The 17,479-nt window shown below is 39.0% G+C and overlaps 1 protein-coding gene across 1 annotated transcript; it reads left to right on the top strand.

The window, feature by feature from the left end:
- The first annotated feature begins 15,279 nt into the window (after positions 1-15,279).
- ppk21 (pickpocket 21) lies at positions 15,280-17,460 on the top strand. Its single transcript, XM_017144954.2, has 7 exons — positions 15,280-15,497; positions 15,730-16,264; positions 16,329-16,734; positions 16,790-16,843; positions 16,905-17,040; positions 17,095-17,207; positions 17,270-17,460. Exons 1-7 carry the CDS (start codon positions 15,280-15,282, stop codon positions 17,458-17,460), a joined length of 1,653 nt encoding a protein of 550 aa, XP_017000443.2.
- The last annotated feature ends 19 nt before the right edge of the window (positions 17,461-17,479 follow it).

A 17,479-nucleotide genomic window follows, 5' to 3' on the forward strand; every position in this document is an offset into this window, starting at 1 on the left:
AAGTCCTGTCGGCACATAATGCACTCGGCTGGATTTCACTATATATTTTACTATTTTACCATTTCACCAGACAGCCGGAGGCCTTGGCCATTTTGCTGGAAATCTCTTGGCCGGCGGCTTATCGTGTTTGTGCCAGTTTGCAGTTTAATCGGGGCATCTTGGCCGCACAGAACAGCAAGTGCAGTGCATGTGGGCAACTTTGGAGTGACATTCTAATCAACTGCACATTAGCATGCTGGAATGGTACTTCAAACTGGGTTAAGATCCGCATGGCAGTCATGCAACACACATTTTCCTGCAGCTGATTAAGTTTCCCCTCCTTCGTTGGCGCAAGGGGCGGTTAGCAGATTTTATGGCTAATTAAGTCGCAAAATTAACATTAAATGGCAATCTGCGAGGCACGGAAGTTGGAAGGATATGGCACACACTATATAGTTGGTATATGGCGGATCTTAAGGTGGCTGCGAAAAACTCATTTCGCGATAATTAGTTGAGGGAAGCGACGAAGTAGCCGCCTGAACCCCGAAAAACCCCATCAACCCCCACCGACTGCGCTTTTCAGCATTTCTCATTTCGTTCGGTGGCGAAATAAAATGAAAATTGCTCATAGTCACCGGCAATATTCCTTAGCCATCTCTTTTTCTGCCAACTCAGGCAGTTTATTAAGGCGAAAATAATAAAAAAAAAGAAGAACAGGCCAACAAAAAGTATGGGTATTAAAATCCAAGCGAGCTAACGCTGCACAAAAAGCACACAGACGACGAGAAAAAGCCGAAAAAGCTGGAGGTAAAAGCAAACAAAAAGGTGAAAATTAGAAATATAAATAAGTATATATATTTATGGCGGTGCGGCCAAGAAAAACAAAACAAGGCACCAAATCTGCTTGGCTGAGCTATTTGCAATCATGAGAAATATTATTTTAATTTTGGTGTAATAATTTGCAAGAGAACATCATTTTCATAAGCCCTCCCCCCGCTTTTCACCCGCTTTTCCGTTCTCTTCCACTTGGCCCCTTTTTCGCGTAAAGAGGCCAAATGCGAGATGTCTATCCTTGGCATGAAATGAAAATGAAAATGAATTTAAATACCTGAGCGTGGCTCGCGCCCACGTGGGCCCAAGCCAACCCCACCCAACCCAACCACCCAGTGCCGGTTTTTCACCTCGTAAAGCTACCAGGAAAACACGCATCTACATTCATCCACACTCATCAGGCCACCGAGGAAAACCCCTCCCCATCCGGGGATCCTGGGAGGACAGGATCTCATCCCATCATCCATCCTGCCGCCTGCCACCGGCGAATTGTCATTCAAATCTGTCGCATCGCCCACGGCGCCTAATGGGCGGTGGAAGCGGAGGGGGCGTGGCAGGGGAGGGCGTGTCAAGCACGCAGTTTACTGCAAATTTTATTTGTTGCTGTAATTTTGAGCGTTTTGCGCTTAGCGGCCGCCTGAATCTGTATTTACACAGCTAGAAAATTGGGATATTATTCTGTTTTTCATTTTTAGCTAAGTTTCGATATTATCAAAAATTATTTGGGAATTTTTAACATCAGTATTTAACTTTTAACAGCTGGAAATACAAATATTTTGTTTTTAAATTTTAGAACATCAGTGATAAACGTTTTTACAAATTACAAAAACTAAAAAAATTTACAAAAATGTTGTTTTTTATTTTTAAGAAAAATTTGACAATTAAAAAAACTTTTCTCTGTTTTTTAAGCATCAATAAATAATATTTTTACAATTTCTGTGCTTGTTGGGAAATGGAAAAATTAGTTCTAAATTTTTAAAATATTTAATATGAAGAATATTTTGTAAGATAACTTTAGTAATTTAGTTTTATAGATTTTTCCTGTGTACTTGGAACCTTGCCTCTGCGCCTTTGTGACTGTGTGCGTGCTGAATCTGTGTATTTGGGTTTGTGTGTGTGTGGGTGCGTGCCATTCATTATTTTCAATTTTTCAATTCAGAAAGTTTCCATTGCCCGTCGTTGCTGGCTGTTGTAAAGTGTTTCGTCCCTAGCGGAGCCAATTTTCGTAAATTTTTTGCAATTTATTACGATTTTCGTTTAATTTCGTTGTCGCCGGGCGTCCCACCCTCGGGCGAACCTCCCTTTTCCATGTGGCATTTCAAATTTGTGGCATAATTTCCAGGGCGAATAACCAGAAGAAAAATGGAGAGTGGGTGGATTGGATTGGCAAGAAAACAGGCCACTCCATCGATTATTGCCTGTTAATTCTTCTTTCGCCGGGCGTGTGGGTGTTGAAAAAGTTTTTGCGAGTCAGGGGCAAAAAGAAAAAAGTCAATTAGACCAATTGAACTGACGCGCCTGAAAATTGCAGGGCTCCAGTTCGTGGAAAACCAAAAGTTTTTCGTGGGCCCCCCGAAAATTCGAGGAGAGAATGGACAATTCTAAGTGACAGCACGTGTTGGGAATTAGTTAAGTAAATGTCAGGGGGACTTGTGGATCTTGGAGCCTCTCGGAGTCTGCGAGGAATGAAAATGAACAGCCGAGTCCTTTGGGAGTTTGCCCGATGAGCCGGCAAAATAATGGAAACCCATTTGATGGCTGTGAGAGCTCGGTACTCGGGCTTCTAAGAAAACACTAGCTTTCGTTCTTCATTAGCACACACTGATATACGATTATTTGCCGGGATCACATCACTCGAGTATCTTCTCTACGGAAAATGTCTGATTTTTTCTGGCTTACCTGGAAGCCACTCCGTACCATCAATTTCCCAGGCCTCAATCCTTTTTGGCCAAATGCCCAAGTCGTCCAGCTGCTACATTAATCATCCCCCTTTTGGTCAGCGGTAAGGGCGGTGGAGGGGCAAAGGGGGTAGCCACCACAATAACAACCACACACACACACTCTTTTGGCCAGGTGAGCTTCGCTTCGGACCCAAACTGGTAGCCTGTCATAAGTTATTAACAAAACGACCCTTTAGCCCACATACGCCAAAGCAATTCGTAAAGTGCCATCACAGGCTTACTCACGCCCCCACACACAGATACTCACATCGATACACACTAGGATACGAACGCACACACACTCACACACCGTGGTGTGCCGAGTGCAATCCAAGACAATACTTTAAGCACACACTCGAACAACAGAGAAGGTTACACTGGCAATTTATTCTGAAAAATTCCAACATTTGCTTCGTTAAATAAAATTAAACCGAATTAAAAATGTAATTTCACTTATTAATTTCTTCATTTATACTTTTTACGAGCAGATTAGGTTGAGAGGGGGATTTCAGAAAAAAATTTTTGTTGCATACTTTTTAAGTACCACATTTTCTTAATTTTTTCCCTATTGTTACAAGACTATTTATCTATAAAAATAAAGCTTTCTTAGTATTTAATAAAATTATAAAAAATGTGGCTTTCTTTGTAACTTAAAATAAAAATGATTTTTTATAAATCACCTTAAAAGTTTTAATTTAAAAAAAAATTAAAAAATAAGGAATATTTTTATTTTTTGTTATTTTCTGATGTTTTTACAGTTGTTCTAAGAAAACATTGCAAGCAAACGCTCACGAACTTTTCTCTCTCTGTACTGATTGAACAAACAAGCGTCAGTAGCATTTTGTAGATTTCGTTTGGAATTTCAAGTTTGTTGCATTCTGTTACATTTTCTCCGGCCCAAAAGGGGGCGTAGGATAACGGGGCGGGGCTAAGGGGATTTAGGGGCGGGGTGCATCTGAAATTATGACCACTCGGACCCAATTTACTGGCAGTGTGCCAAGGACGCTGACGTCGCCGTCGCTGTGTGGCGGCTGACAGCTCATTGGAATTTGGAATTTTCATTAGTGTTACAAGTGCGCCGCCATTGAGACGGGCGGCCAAGTCGCCAAGCCAACAAAAGCGGAGAAAAAGGAAAAAAACGGAAAACGGTGACCTTTGCGTATCCAAATACTCACGCATGGGGCGGGGTCACCACTGTATGTTCTATATGTATGCAACTGAAACTGAAATATCCAAACAAGCTCAAGATTAATGTGCTGCGGGCAGTGCAGAAGTTTGTCAAAAGTTTGGCATTGCATGGTTTCAGGGGCGTTGCTAACAACATTCATACATATGTGGGCCATGTAGAAGATTTTAATATTCGGTGGAAAGGAAAAGGACTTCAAAGCCATGTCTAATTGGTCCTGTCACTTTGAGTCCATCAAGTTACTTATTTAATAAATTACCCATTTTTGAAATTTGTTAGAGAAATATAATACTTTTGCATACTCCTCTTAATTTCATTCATTTTAACTGACAACTAAATATGACTTTAGTGACAGAAATAATAAATATTTAATCCAATTAACATTTACAAAAATATGTTACAGAAATATTAAACATATTCCAACACTTTTTGATTTTCTTTCGTTTAATCTGACCCAATGAATTTTATGTTTAAGCAACCAAATATGAATTTAATGATAGGAAGTTTATTACGAGATGCAACAGAGTTCTTTTTTATCCAAATTCTGAACGAAAAATATTCAAAATTTAAGGAAAACAGTACAGGGTGGCCTTGAAAATGTTTGGTCTGCTTCTGCTGCTGCTATTTTGGTGGCCAGTCAACTTTGGAGTGGCGCTAATGTGTAAAACTATTTAAGTGCCCCCTCCCCATCCTTCGCCACCCCCTCTGAAAAACAATGTTGCAAATTGCCGCTTGCGTTGTTGCTTTTGTGGTAATTGCACTTGCTGGTTTATTACCCACACAGCCATAAAATGTAATGCACATGATGTAAGTACTTAAATATGGCGAAGGCTCCGCCGATGCGTAGCCCCAAACATTTTTGACTGCTGTCAATGTCAGTAAAGCGTAAATCTACATAAATGTAACACCCGTTCTCCACTCCGCATCCACAAATGCCAAATTATTCCACCTGACAATCCGTCGACGTTTATCGGGGATTTTTGGTTTCGCCAACACTGAGCAAACAAAAGTGAAAGCGGATTTGTCTGTGTTTGTCCTCTGTTTGTGCTTGTGTTCGTGTGGTGTTGTGTTGTGCATACATTGTTGCCACTCGTCCTTTGTCCTTTGTCCTGTGTCATTGTTTGCATGTGTGGCGACCAAGTAAAAGCGAAACAATCAAGGAATGCGCCACAAATAAATCGCAATGCTTTTTGCATTTGACGCACCGAAATATCCATCAAGAATGAGGGGTTATCACCTCAGGCATTTCTTATTGCTACAGTGGAACTTCCGTAAATCGAATTTGAAATAACTTAATGTAGAAACACTGGTGGGCAATCTATTTCCCTGAAATTTGAAACTTGTTCAACAAGAAACCAATGAACTTGGATCTTAAACTCTAATTTTATTGGTTTAAAAATCTTATTTTTAATAAATCCCCTAACATAATTATCTAAGCTTAAGTGCCAACATATTTTGTGCCTTACACTGTCCAAACTCTGAGACTCAGCAAAATACTTTGCAAAATTTAAAAGCTTAACTATATTTTCACTACATTCTAATTGCGTTACAGAGAATTCAATTAAGTTGCAGCTGGAGAAGTTCATCTGTAGGCTCGTAAGGATATCAGCATTTTCCAGCCTTAAGTTTCGGTCCTTAATACTGAGTGCCAGTGAGCATGTGTGGGTAAACAATTCCGCTGTGGCAAATGGATTTCCCTTTGTATTATCGAAAGCATTTTTAGCCTACCACACACACGCTCCCCGCCCATAAATATCCAATTCACAAACTATTTCAATTACAAAGAGGAGAAAAGTCGACTGGAAGCCGCAGCGGTACAAGTACCTGTGTGAGTGTTCTTGGGGAAAACGGAGAAAGAGGCTTTTCTATTTCCTATGCCAACGCACAAGTGCCGTTACATGCACGCGGCTTCCACTGTAGCGGTGGAAATTATAGAACTGCAAATTTAAATTATAAAATTAAATTAATATAATTAATATATGTAGCTACTCGTAGAGTAAAAGTGTAAGTGCAATTTGGTTTGGTTTATTATTACCTGCCGAAATGTGGAATGTTCTTTAATGTCCTTTTGTAATGTGAATAATGGAAAGTCTCTTAACTAAAATGACTTTTCAAGCAAAGACAAAACTCCTGTGATTTAAGCTCAAATATTTATTTAATTTCTCATCTAACCCAAAATATTTCGGAGCAAATATTTGTCAAATAAATATATTGATCTGTATTCAAAAATAAAATGGCTTTTTAAGCTGGCAAATACACCTTCGAATATTTAATTTCTTAACTACCACAAAATGTTTATTGGCAAATATTTGCAAAGTGAACATTATTGATCTACAAAAACCACCATCAATTTGTCTTGCAGAATTCTCTACATGAACTTTTAGCTGCAGGCTGCTATTAATTTGACCGCAGCTGTGCACACACAACTGTGTGTTTAGACCTGTTCTCCTTGGCTCCTCGCTGAAATATTTATATGCAAATAAATAGTTTAGCGAGCTATCAACCCGCCTGCGTGTGTGTGCATTATTGTCATTATGCGTAATGTACACATATATCAGGGGGAGGTACTCGGCAGGGGGCGTGTCATAAACAACAGCACACACACTATAATGTCCTAGAGATTGCGAGCGAATCCTTCGGGCTCGGCGTATTATTACCCGTTAATGGTGTGTGGCATTTAATTGCTAATCTATTAGTGCGAAGACACAGGACCTTGAGGTGCGACGTCTCGGATATTAGACATTAGACAGTCACATTGGGCTAGGTCGGGGGTTGATTTAATTTGATTTAATTGCCTGGAATTCGTCTTAATTATAAAATCAATAGGAAAACAAAGGCTTGCGGAATTTACACAAGAATGAACCGCTTAATTAACCAGCCTGCCTGTTCATGCCCGTTACTAATAGAGTAAAAGGGTATATTGAAAAGGTGAGAAAGTATGTAACAGATAGAAGGTAGCGTTTGTAAAGTGTAGAAGAAATTTTTCAAATCGGACCATTCATTAAAGAGTTATGAGCAAAGAAAAGACTGAAATTCAAGCAGTGCAAGCAGTCGCTTTGCTGCATGCATAATCTCCCTCTCTCTCGAACTTCCTTTAGCTGAGTAAAGGGGAGTAAAGGGTATCTGATAGTCGAGGTACTGGACTATATCGTTCTTTCTCGTTCAGTTTCAATTCATTGGAATTTCCTTTCATGCCAGCTTTTTGTGATGTGGTCTACAGCCGATACATATGTTATGGTTTTGTTACGCCCTAATCGACCGTAATGTAATTAAATGCCGGGTCTACGAGAAAAAAGGACAATCAAAACAAACACTCGAACTACGATGGCAAATAAATTTACGTAAAAAATAGCCTTAAAAGAAAAACAACCGACTTTCCGAATAGAATTTGCATCGGCCAAAAGCGGCTGCGAAAAGAAAAAAATGGAAATTCTGTGAAATATTTATGTACACAGCGACATAGTGACGCTGTTGACTTTCATTACCTTGCGCAAATAGAGGGAAAGTCATTAAAAATTTTAATGAAGAAAGTTTTTTCCTTTGTTTCCCGTTGTCACCGTCCGCCCATCCTCATCCCCATCTCATCCGTCGTCTTTGGCGCCGCCTCAACTTGATATTTAAATTTTGTTTTGTTGGCAGTTCTCCGCTTTATTGTTAACAACAATTCGCGTCCTCATAAGCGGCATGATTTATTGGAGCGATAAAGCGATTAAATTAAAATTGATTTATGTGGCAGGAGCAGCGAGGACAACTAGCAGACGGATGCCTCTTATATCCTGATTATTTTCCCTTGCTTTTTCTTACCACCCTCAAGAAAAAAACCAAAGTAAAAACTTACTAATTTATGCAAAGCAGGCAGAGTGCCGCCGGGACGACATGGCGTATGATTAACCCAAATGTTTGGCCCTGATTTCTCCCCTGCTTTACATTTAAATTACCAAACTAAAAAGAATATCGCTCGAGGCTTAAATTATTTCCCGCTGAGAAAAAGGTCCTGCTTTTACATCCTTGTGTATCCTGTGTGTGTGTTTCTTTTTGCGGCTTGTTTGTTCTGGCCAGCAAAAAAAAGGACATCAACGCAACTAATTTGCCCAGCACAAATAAAGAGCCAAATAAATAAAAGGGAAATGGAAATGGACGAAGTTGTGCTTCGATTTTAGCCATGTTTATTGGATTCCAAACTCCCTTTGCTTTAGAGCTGCAACACTGTTGCCAAGAATTTTCGGCGATGATGGCCCAAACTCAACTCACCGTCGGCTGCAGTTCGGTGCCTCCTGCCTCCTCTATATATCCTATCCTCTATATCGATGCCACACTTTCGGTTGCCCGCGGGGATGTCCTTCGACGAATTTTCCGGGGCTTTATTTTTTTTGTATTTTGTATTTTCTTATATTTTGCTGTCGCCTGGACGGCTGTTGTGGTTCTTGCACTGACGTTGCGGTCCAAATTGAATTTCACTTGGAAAATATACGAGCATGATTAATCACTTAACGAAGGCAGGATGGTCGCAAAAGCAAACGCAAACGGGACCAAGGATACAACCCGCACAAGCCGATCCTGACATGGGGCACCGCATTCCGTTAACTCGTTTACTGCAGCTGATTCCATTTGGCAGATTCCGGTCGGCCATTAGCTTTTAAGTATCTTCGTACAAAAATTGTTGGAATTTTCCTCTTTTAATATTTGTTTATCTTTTTCAAGTACTGAAAACCAATATTCAATAATTTAATTGAAGCACTTAACATTTGATTTTTAAGTAATGGGCTTACAAATTCAGGAACCTTTTTTGACTTTTTTGATTCACTTCAAAATAAAATTATTTGCATAGGAGATTAATTAAAACTCAATAATTTGAATAAAAATTGTATTTTAAAATAAATGTAAAATTCAATATTTTTAAATTTAGTTTAAGATTGTTCAATAACTTTGCACAAACTGAGCAAGAGCTTCTAAAATACAGATAATAAAAACTTGTAAATTCATGCAGTTAAATCTTTAAATTTAGCTGTAAATTAAAAAATCATTTCTATATAATAAAAAAATGTTTCTTAACAAAAATTTCAAGCCCTGAAATCTTAAATAATTTTTTATATCCTAAAAATATTATTTGTGTGTCGATTTCTTTTTTTAAATACAAAAAACACACCAGATATATTTTAGATATTTTAATTATTGTATACCCTTTTTTTTGTGCATTAAAGTAATTTTATTTTATCAACACTTTTTTGATTTAATCACTCAGCAATCGCAGACGACACCGTGTTAATTCATTCACTCGCTGAGTTCGGTCGCGAAATTCATTCACAAAAACTCGATTTCTGGCACTTGGCGGACCAAAGACCAACGCGACCAGAAAGCCACTGAAAGCGACTTTTGAAGGCGCCCGAAAACGGAGGAAAGCACGCGGCCAGGACCTGCCACGAAGGCTCACAGCACAGGAGTGACGAGGACACTCGGCCGCTGACTTCGCTTCGGCCAGAGTGGAGTGACGAGGATGCCGAGTGGCAGGATAACACACGAGGACGATGATGGCAGCTCTGCCTGCAAGAATCTACCATTGACGGTTCGCTGGGAGGCGGCAGCAGCAGCAGCAGCCGACCCACAAATACACACACACCGCCATTTGTTGCAACTGCCAGGATAACTCGAATGGTGTAGCACACTTTTGGGGGCCGTTCCTTCGGCACAGCATTTAGTCGGCCCTCGGAAAGGGGTCCAAACCGAAAGCCCGGCATTTTCGCTCAGCTGTTCGCTTGGCGCCAAAATTCTTGGCCCCCATCGCGCAGACTCCAGATTGTTATACGCCTTTCAGCCGCCGGACGGTAGAACAGTTTTTCTCAGGAGCGGTTCACAGAATACAAAAAACAGAATTCTGGAAATTTATGAGACATTTAAAATTGTTTATTATTTTTTAAAATATATTTATTTTCACAAAAAATTAAAATAATACAAGCTAAATCATATAAAATTAAATACATATAAAAATTATGTTCATTACTTTCAAAAAAGCCAAAGAAAGAAAACTTTGCTAATTTATAAAATTTTAAAAGTTGAAAATTAATTCCTAAAAACATTTTCAATTATTGTGAAAATAAAATGATACAAGCGAAGTCATATAAAATAATTGAGAAAGTATGGAGCCTTTTCAATTGTAGGATTTTAAATTTAATTGAGTACTCGGATTTCATTAGATTATTCGCTTATTTAATAATTAATAGTTAATATATATTTTTGGATTCATAATATATTTCCTAGTTTTCCATTACTACTAAAATATTATTTACCTTCCCCCTTTAAAATAATTTATTTAGCAATAACTTCCCTTAGTCAATCCAAATATTTTTGTGATCCTTGTTAGCCGTCCCCCTACCGAATTATGCCAAGTGAAAATGTTTGGCAAAAATGTGGCACATGAAATACTTGTCTACCCAGTTTTGAACATTAGGTATTTAAAAAGTTGTTGGGCAAACTTTCAAATTAAATACTCCGAGCTTAAATTGTGCGAGCTCCCCTGGCTCACGATATACCATACATATTATATATTTTTTGAGAGGGGGCCACGAGGATTTCCGGGGGTCCTGGCAGCACGGCCTTTGGTACTTGATGCTTGGCACAGTGCATTCTCCTCTCATTTATTGCATTTTGCATGTGTAAAGAGCGTTTTTATTATTTCGCCCACGTTCAGGATGTGTGAAGAGCACCAAATTAAGGATGCTGAATTCTGTCTGCGAGAAGTAATTAAAATTGTGAAGAAAGCCATAATGCGAGTGTTTACATTTGAGAACTGCCCAACTAAAGCGAGTTGAGCACCCGGCAAAGTGTTTTAATTGAGAGCTTAAGTGTTATTCTTGTGCCCCCCGGCAAGTATTCTAATATATATACTCGTGTGTTGATAAATTTTGTGCTGCGAACCGAAATGAAAATGAAAATAGGAAAATTCAAATGCAAATGCAAATGGCAGGCCGCCTGGAATGAGATTAAAAATGCATGACATCAATTATAAGAAGTTTTCTTAATTTTCTTCCGCCCATAACTCACATCGGGTTTTCTCACAGCAACTTTTTTCCTGGCGAGAACCGAACAACTCGAACAACTCGACAAGGGCAGACGCACATGCACACATTTTCACAGAGAGCACATTTGTTTATTCCTCGATTGCGTACAAACATTTGCATTTGCATAGACAAGTTAAAAGCATCTTCTCGCCTCAGCCTGCCCGCCAAATCCCTAGGACACTGAAAGAAAATCAAGGCTAATTCGGATTTTTTATATAACTATTCAAAATATTGAAAAAGAAAAACATAATCGGCTCTGTTCTAGTTTTCACTTCCAAAAGATTCACACAGAATCGAATTTCTCAGACCAATCAGAAAAATTTGTATACTAAGAGTATTATTCGTGAAATAAGTGTTAAATATTAATATTTTTATGCTTCGAGCATTATTTGTTAATGAAAATTAAGAACACTTTTTGGGAATCTATAAGAAATATTTTACTTGAAATATGTAGTTTACATAAGGGATTATGAGTTAAGAGATCCCAATATTAACAATCATGCAAACAATAAAATATACTTCTTAATGTGAAATTTTTAAAATATTTAAAAACATTTTTGTTTTACAAAGCGTTTAATCAAAATACATTTTTATGGATTAAAGGACACTTTCAAAAGTTTTTTATAACTGCACAAGCGAAGGACCAGAAGCAGGAGCAGAACGAACTTCCTGCTGCCTGAATGCGTCTGAGTCAATGCAGCTGCCGCTGCAAATGTGTGGAAAAACTCCGGCCACCCCCTTTTCAGCATGCGAGATTGCAGATTTCATATGCAAATTTTGCACTTCTTCAGAAAATTATTCAAATTACTTGCGAGCGACAAGCGCAGCTCGGCAGAAAGTCCTTGCTCGTTGTTGGCTTTTATCCTGGCGTGGATATAAACAAAGCACCTTTTCCTTTCCGTTTTTCCGTTGGCCAAACAAGTCAACAGCCTTGGCCGTTTGACAGTCAGCCATCGATGGCAAATCTTTGCTCGAGGTACAGAAGGAGGAGTAAATGTTGGCCCATCAATCAGGCAAAATGGTAAATGGCGGGTTCATGGCTTGTAATCCCTTAATATTATTAAATAATTAACACGCATTGCTGGGCTTGTTTATGGCAGCTTAGCGACCGGAAGTGATGGGGCCAAGACTTTCGTCTTCCAGGATTTGGCCATCAAAAGATAAACGCAATTACGGAGCAGTTTTGAGCCATTTTGGAGAAAAGACAAAGCAAAAAGCCGCGAAACATGCAAATTAGCGTGGCGGCGAACGAGTTAAAGTTCGCTTTTGAAACGAATTTGCATATTTAAATGGCATTTTGCTCCAGACACTTGACAGTCTAACTGGCAGTTGGCAACATTCAGTGCTTCAGCCCTTCGTCCTTCGTCCTTTTCCTCATCCTGCTCCTGCTCCTTGATCCTGTCACTCCACGGCGACGGTGACAGTCGGTGCCTCGTCACGTTTCTGTTGGCTCATAAAAGTGAGATTGAATTTTGAACGGGGTGGCCTGTCCCACGAAACTCTCCGCTGATTCGGAATTGCCTTAACTTTCTGCCATCCTATCCAGGGTGTCTGTGCCTAATAGGCCACATGAACTTGAACCCTGCCACGAGGCGATGATGATGACTTTGATGATGATGATGACGAGGAAACGAAATTGTTGCACACGCGCAGGGACAGCAAGTTAAAGTGAAAGTGTGGCTGAAAGTTTCTGGCGAAAGCGGAAGTCATTAACATCTGCTCGGAGTTGATTTAGTGTGTGTTGTGGAATTTTATTTATAACCAACTACTCATCAGCAGATTTGGGTTCGGGTTTCACTGTGCATAATGAAGTGCGATGGCGGATTTATTTCACGGCCCCAAGCGATTTAATCAGGCGAATCGAAAAAGTTTCAACTTACCTTTCAGAGTGCAAAGTCAGGAAGCTACGGTTCAGATTTAGACAGTTTTGCTTTGGGCTATGCACAGAAAAAAAAATCGATATTAAATTGGGTCTACTCTACCTTATTTCATGTCAATATGATATGATTTATGTTAAATTTATGATTCAAACATATCAACATGATAATTTAGTATTTTTTGGGGAAATACTGATAGGAAAAACATAATAATAATAGGATAAACATAATCTTTAACAAGTTTTAAATTGACCAGCACATATCAATCTGATCTTTTGTGAAGTTTTTTTCTGTGTGGTAAGTTAATGTATGGAAAGGGAAAGGAAAATTACAAAAGCAGGCTTTTCAAAATCGCTTATTAATAAATACAGATTCAGATACCAAATAAACAACTAATTTAAAAGCCAAAGTGTAATCTACATACGAAAAATAGTGTGTTTCATATATGTGATCCATCCCCCCTTTCTCACTTATTTAGCTTTCACCTTTGGCTGTGATATACCTGAATTAATGGCCATCAATCAATGTTGAAAATTTCGAAATTATGTCATTTCCCCCAAGCGGTTTGGAAAACCACCTCAAACCACCTGAAACCCCTGAGAGCACAACCGAAAAATTGAGGACGAGCGCACAAATCAATTGGCATTCAGATTCGCAGCGGAGAGACGGGATGTTTGATTGACACAACGCTAATTGGCGACCATTCGGGTTGTCCATAATGCCAGGATTAGCAGGCTTCCACGTGTGTGCGTGTGCATTTCATGAGTCCTTGTGGGTGGTAATCAGAAGAGCTGACATTTTGTCCTTTTTCCAGATACATTCCGGATTTTTAATGAGCTCTGATTTGTGAAACATAATAAGGAAAGAATATAAACACCAATTAAGTTTGCTTAAAAAACAGTTTAAATATTTATGTTTACTTTTTTGAAACAAGTTCTAGTCAAATAACTTAAATGATATTTTTTAAATCAGAAAAGAATATATTTCAATTAAAATCATTTGGTTTAAATATGCGAAAATGAAATCAATTCTTTCAGTCATTAGCTGATTATCCTTTTTTCTTCCGAAAATTATCCTGACTTTCTGAACTGACTGATGGGCAGAACTGAAACTGAGCCAACTCGCATGTGGGGAGACGACAGCATCCGCTTTGCCCTTAAGTCGACTTTAATCCCTGGCGCTAAGCACAAGACTCCAGAAAATCAAATCAGAAACTTGGGCCATAGTTTGTTGGCCAAATAAATCACGCAGCCAAGCCACCGAGAGCCCGGCAATCGAAAATCGAAGCAGACAGTTGACAAGGACGGGGAATGCACGCAATGATAAATCGAAAATATTTTCACTTGTTTACACAAAACAATTCGGGACGACAGACAAACGACTGAAAGCTTGACAAAAATGTCCGACATCTTTCCCCTAACTTTTCCTTTTGACCAGACCAGCACTCAATAAAAAGTAGCGCAGACTCCTCCAACCACCAGACGTTGTCTCTTGCACTGGAAGAAATAAGTCTAAGGATTATTAAAAAATTCAAAATTAAAGTTTACTGAATTCTGCTAATTTTTTTTTAGAATAATAAATATATAAATAAATTAATAAAGTGGTAGAGTTGTATTTTTATTTTGTTCATGAGAACCAGCACTGTTTTCTCGTCTGCATGTTAAATTTAAAGTAGACTTTTAACTCTAAGGTCCGTTTTCTGATACGCATGTTAAAGTACGCTTTAAACTCTAAATTTCCATATGTTTGCTACGTTTTATCCTGACTTTATATTTAACACGCGGACGACAAAACAGAACTAAAGGTTTTCAAGGCTATCCCCATTTTAAATTTAACATGAGTGTAAAATATTTTATGAAAAAATTTATATTAAAATGAACAAGATTTGTTCGTTTCTTTTTATAAAATGTCTTATATTATTAATTTTCATTAAAAATTGTTATATTATTTTTTTTCCTAAAAAAAATTGTCTTAATTTTTCTTAAAATATTTTTTTGACTGCAGGCGCAGCTCCGTTTAATGAACGAACAAACAGCCGAGCCAACGGAGGATTACGCTGCCAATGGACAGTGACTTGCACCACTGCCCCATCCTGCCATGCCGCCGTCCTGCCATCCTGAATCGAGTTGGGTAAACAACTTGCGCGTCCTTGTCCACTTTTGGTCCTACCACCCCACCTCCGCCCCCTTCAAGTGTTAATTGTGTGCGTGATTTAAGCTTTGTCGGGGGGCAGGAGCAGCAGTCGGGATCCCGAGCCACCCTCTTGACCATTTCGAATAATTGCTTTTTGATTGAGTTCAATTCTGCGAAGGCTTTCCTCCGCGCCCAACTTAAATTTGAATGTCCAATATCTTGGCACCCGTCGAGCGAAGAGCATCTAGAATATATATTTTTCGTTCTAAACTTAAGTGATGTTCTACCCACTGGAACTTCCTAGGCCCCGTCGGCCACTTTACAGGGATTATGGAGGAAAATCGGGACTCATTCAGACGCAGCAGGTTACCAAGGATAGAAATCGGTTGGGAAAACTTTGGACATTTTTTCTGCCCTATCTCAAGGATTACGCCGCAGAATCCTCGGTGCATGGCATACGATATCTGGCTGATCCCAAGATGAGGAAGTTTGAGAGGTGAGATCAGGATTAAGAAAACTTAAGTATATTTATCTTTTATTTATTATATGTATCACTAGCTCGATAACTTAAATTAATTTTATTTGCTACCAAAAACTAACTTTATTTTTTTTAAATTGTGATACTAAATTAAAGGAAATTGTGCAACATCAACATATTTTTGAAAACCCCTCCACTAATATTAATACTTTCCATAAAAATTAATTAATATTTCAATTTATGAGTTTAGGCTAATCTGGCTGCTGATTCTGATAACCACTAGCATTGGTGCCATTATGGTTTACGTGGACCTGAGCGAACTCTATCAATCGGTGCGTATTCAGACCACCATTAAGAACACCATGCTCCCGATATTCCGGGTGCCATTTCCCTCGATTGGCCTGTGTGTGAGAAACCGCCTGAATTGGAAACTCCTGGAAAACGGGGCAGCTGAGCATTTTCTGGGCGCCAATGCATCTGCAGCCCAAAAGGATCTCTTCGTAAAGTTCTTCACAGCTGCCGGAGATCCCCATTTGGCCCGCATGAACGAAATGTCCAGTTTCTTTACGAATCGAACTCTGACTGCTGATTTGCATATGTTAGATGACTTAAATCTTCGTGAGGTCTACGAATATATCCAGTTTAAGTGCGAAGATCTCTTTCATGTCTGCCGATGGCGGGGTAATCCAGTCAACTGCTGCGAGGTCTTTGAGAACCAATTTACGGAGTCCGGTTTGTGTTTTGTTTTCAACACGGAAATTAGTCCGGCATCGCGAAATAGAGCGGTGGGTAAAATTAAATCTAAAATATCTTAAATATAATAAATAATATCTATAAAAACCACTGCAGAAGGAGGACAAATACTATCCCCTACGCACACCTCAGTACGGCGAAGGTTCCGGCCTGGATATTTTCATCAGGCTTCACAGATCCTTTATACGTCCTGGAAAGCGGGGCATAAATGTGATGATCAAACAGCCGCAGCAGTGGAGCGATGTAGTGCGTCATGTGCCACATGAAGCTCATACCAGGATCAGCATGACACCCAGGTTTACGATCACAGATGAACGAACGAGATCCGTTACGCCGGATATACGAAGATGCATCTTCCCGGATGAGGTCGACAGTCCGCTGTACAAAAACCTGCCGGATTTCCAGTACTGGGTGGGAAACTGCCGCACCAAGTGCCACCAGGAACATGTCCTCGAGCTCTGCAAATGCTCACCATCCATATTTTTTCCCGTTAACGAAAAAGGTAGCCTTTAAAATGTGAATAAAAATATTTTTTATGTATCCCTAATATTTGCCAGATAACTTTACCGTCTGCAAAGCTTCGGACTTTAAGTGTCTTTATGACAACAGACGTGAGTCATTTTTTTTGAATTTGTAGTTATTAAATATTTTATTAATTTATTTTAATCACAGTTACCTTCAGCATTGAACGCCATCCCGAAGAGAAAGAATATGTAAAAAATGCTCTTAATGAAAGCATGATCTGTGACTGTTTTACCAGCTGCACTCAGCTTATTTTTGAGCGTGTTTACACCACAACTACACTGGAGTAAGTAGATTTCATAGATAAATATTGTAATATTTATTTGGAAATCCCTTTTAGTAATAATGAAACCGATACTGAGGCGGGCACAATGCGCATAGATATTTTTTATCAGTCTGGCTGGTTTATTCAATATCAAACCGTGATGAGATTTACCTTTGTGGAACTTCTAGGTGGGTTAAAAATTTAAACTCCTCTTAAAGGTTATACTTAAAGTGTATTTTTATCTTTTCAGCTAGTTTTGGTGGCATAATTGGACTTTTCCTGGGCGCCTCTTTACTCAGCGCATTTGAGTTAGCCTACTACTCTTCCATTGGCCTCTATTTGTACATTCATGACAAGAGAAGAAGGAATCAGCATAAGTCTCGCCTTATAACTATACCATTTGGCCAGAGAAAAATAACGCCCATTAAGTACATTCATTAAACTTTTATTAAAAATTAAA

This window comes from Drosophila takahashii, chromosome 3R, assembly GCF_030179915.1.
Source record: "Drosophila takahashii strain IR98-3 E-12201 chromosome 3R, DtakHiC1v2, whole genome shotgun sequence".
NCBI lineage: Eukaryota > Metazoa > Arthropoda > Insecta > Diptera > Drosophilidae > Drosophila > Drosophila takahashii.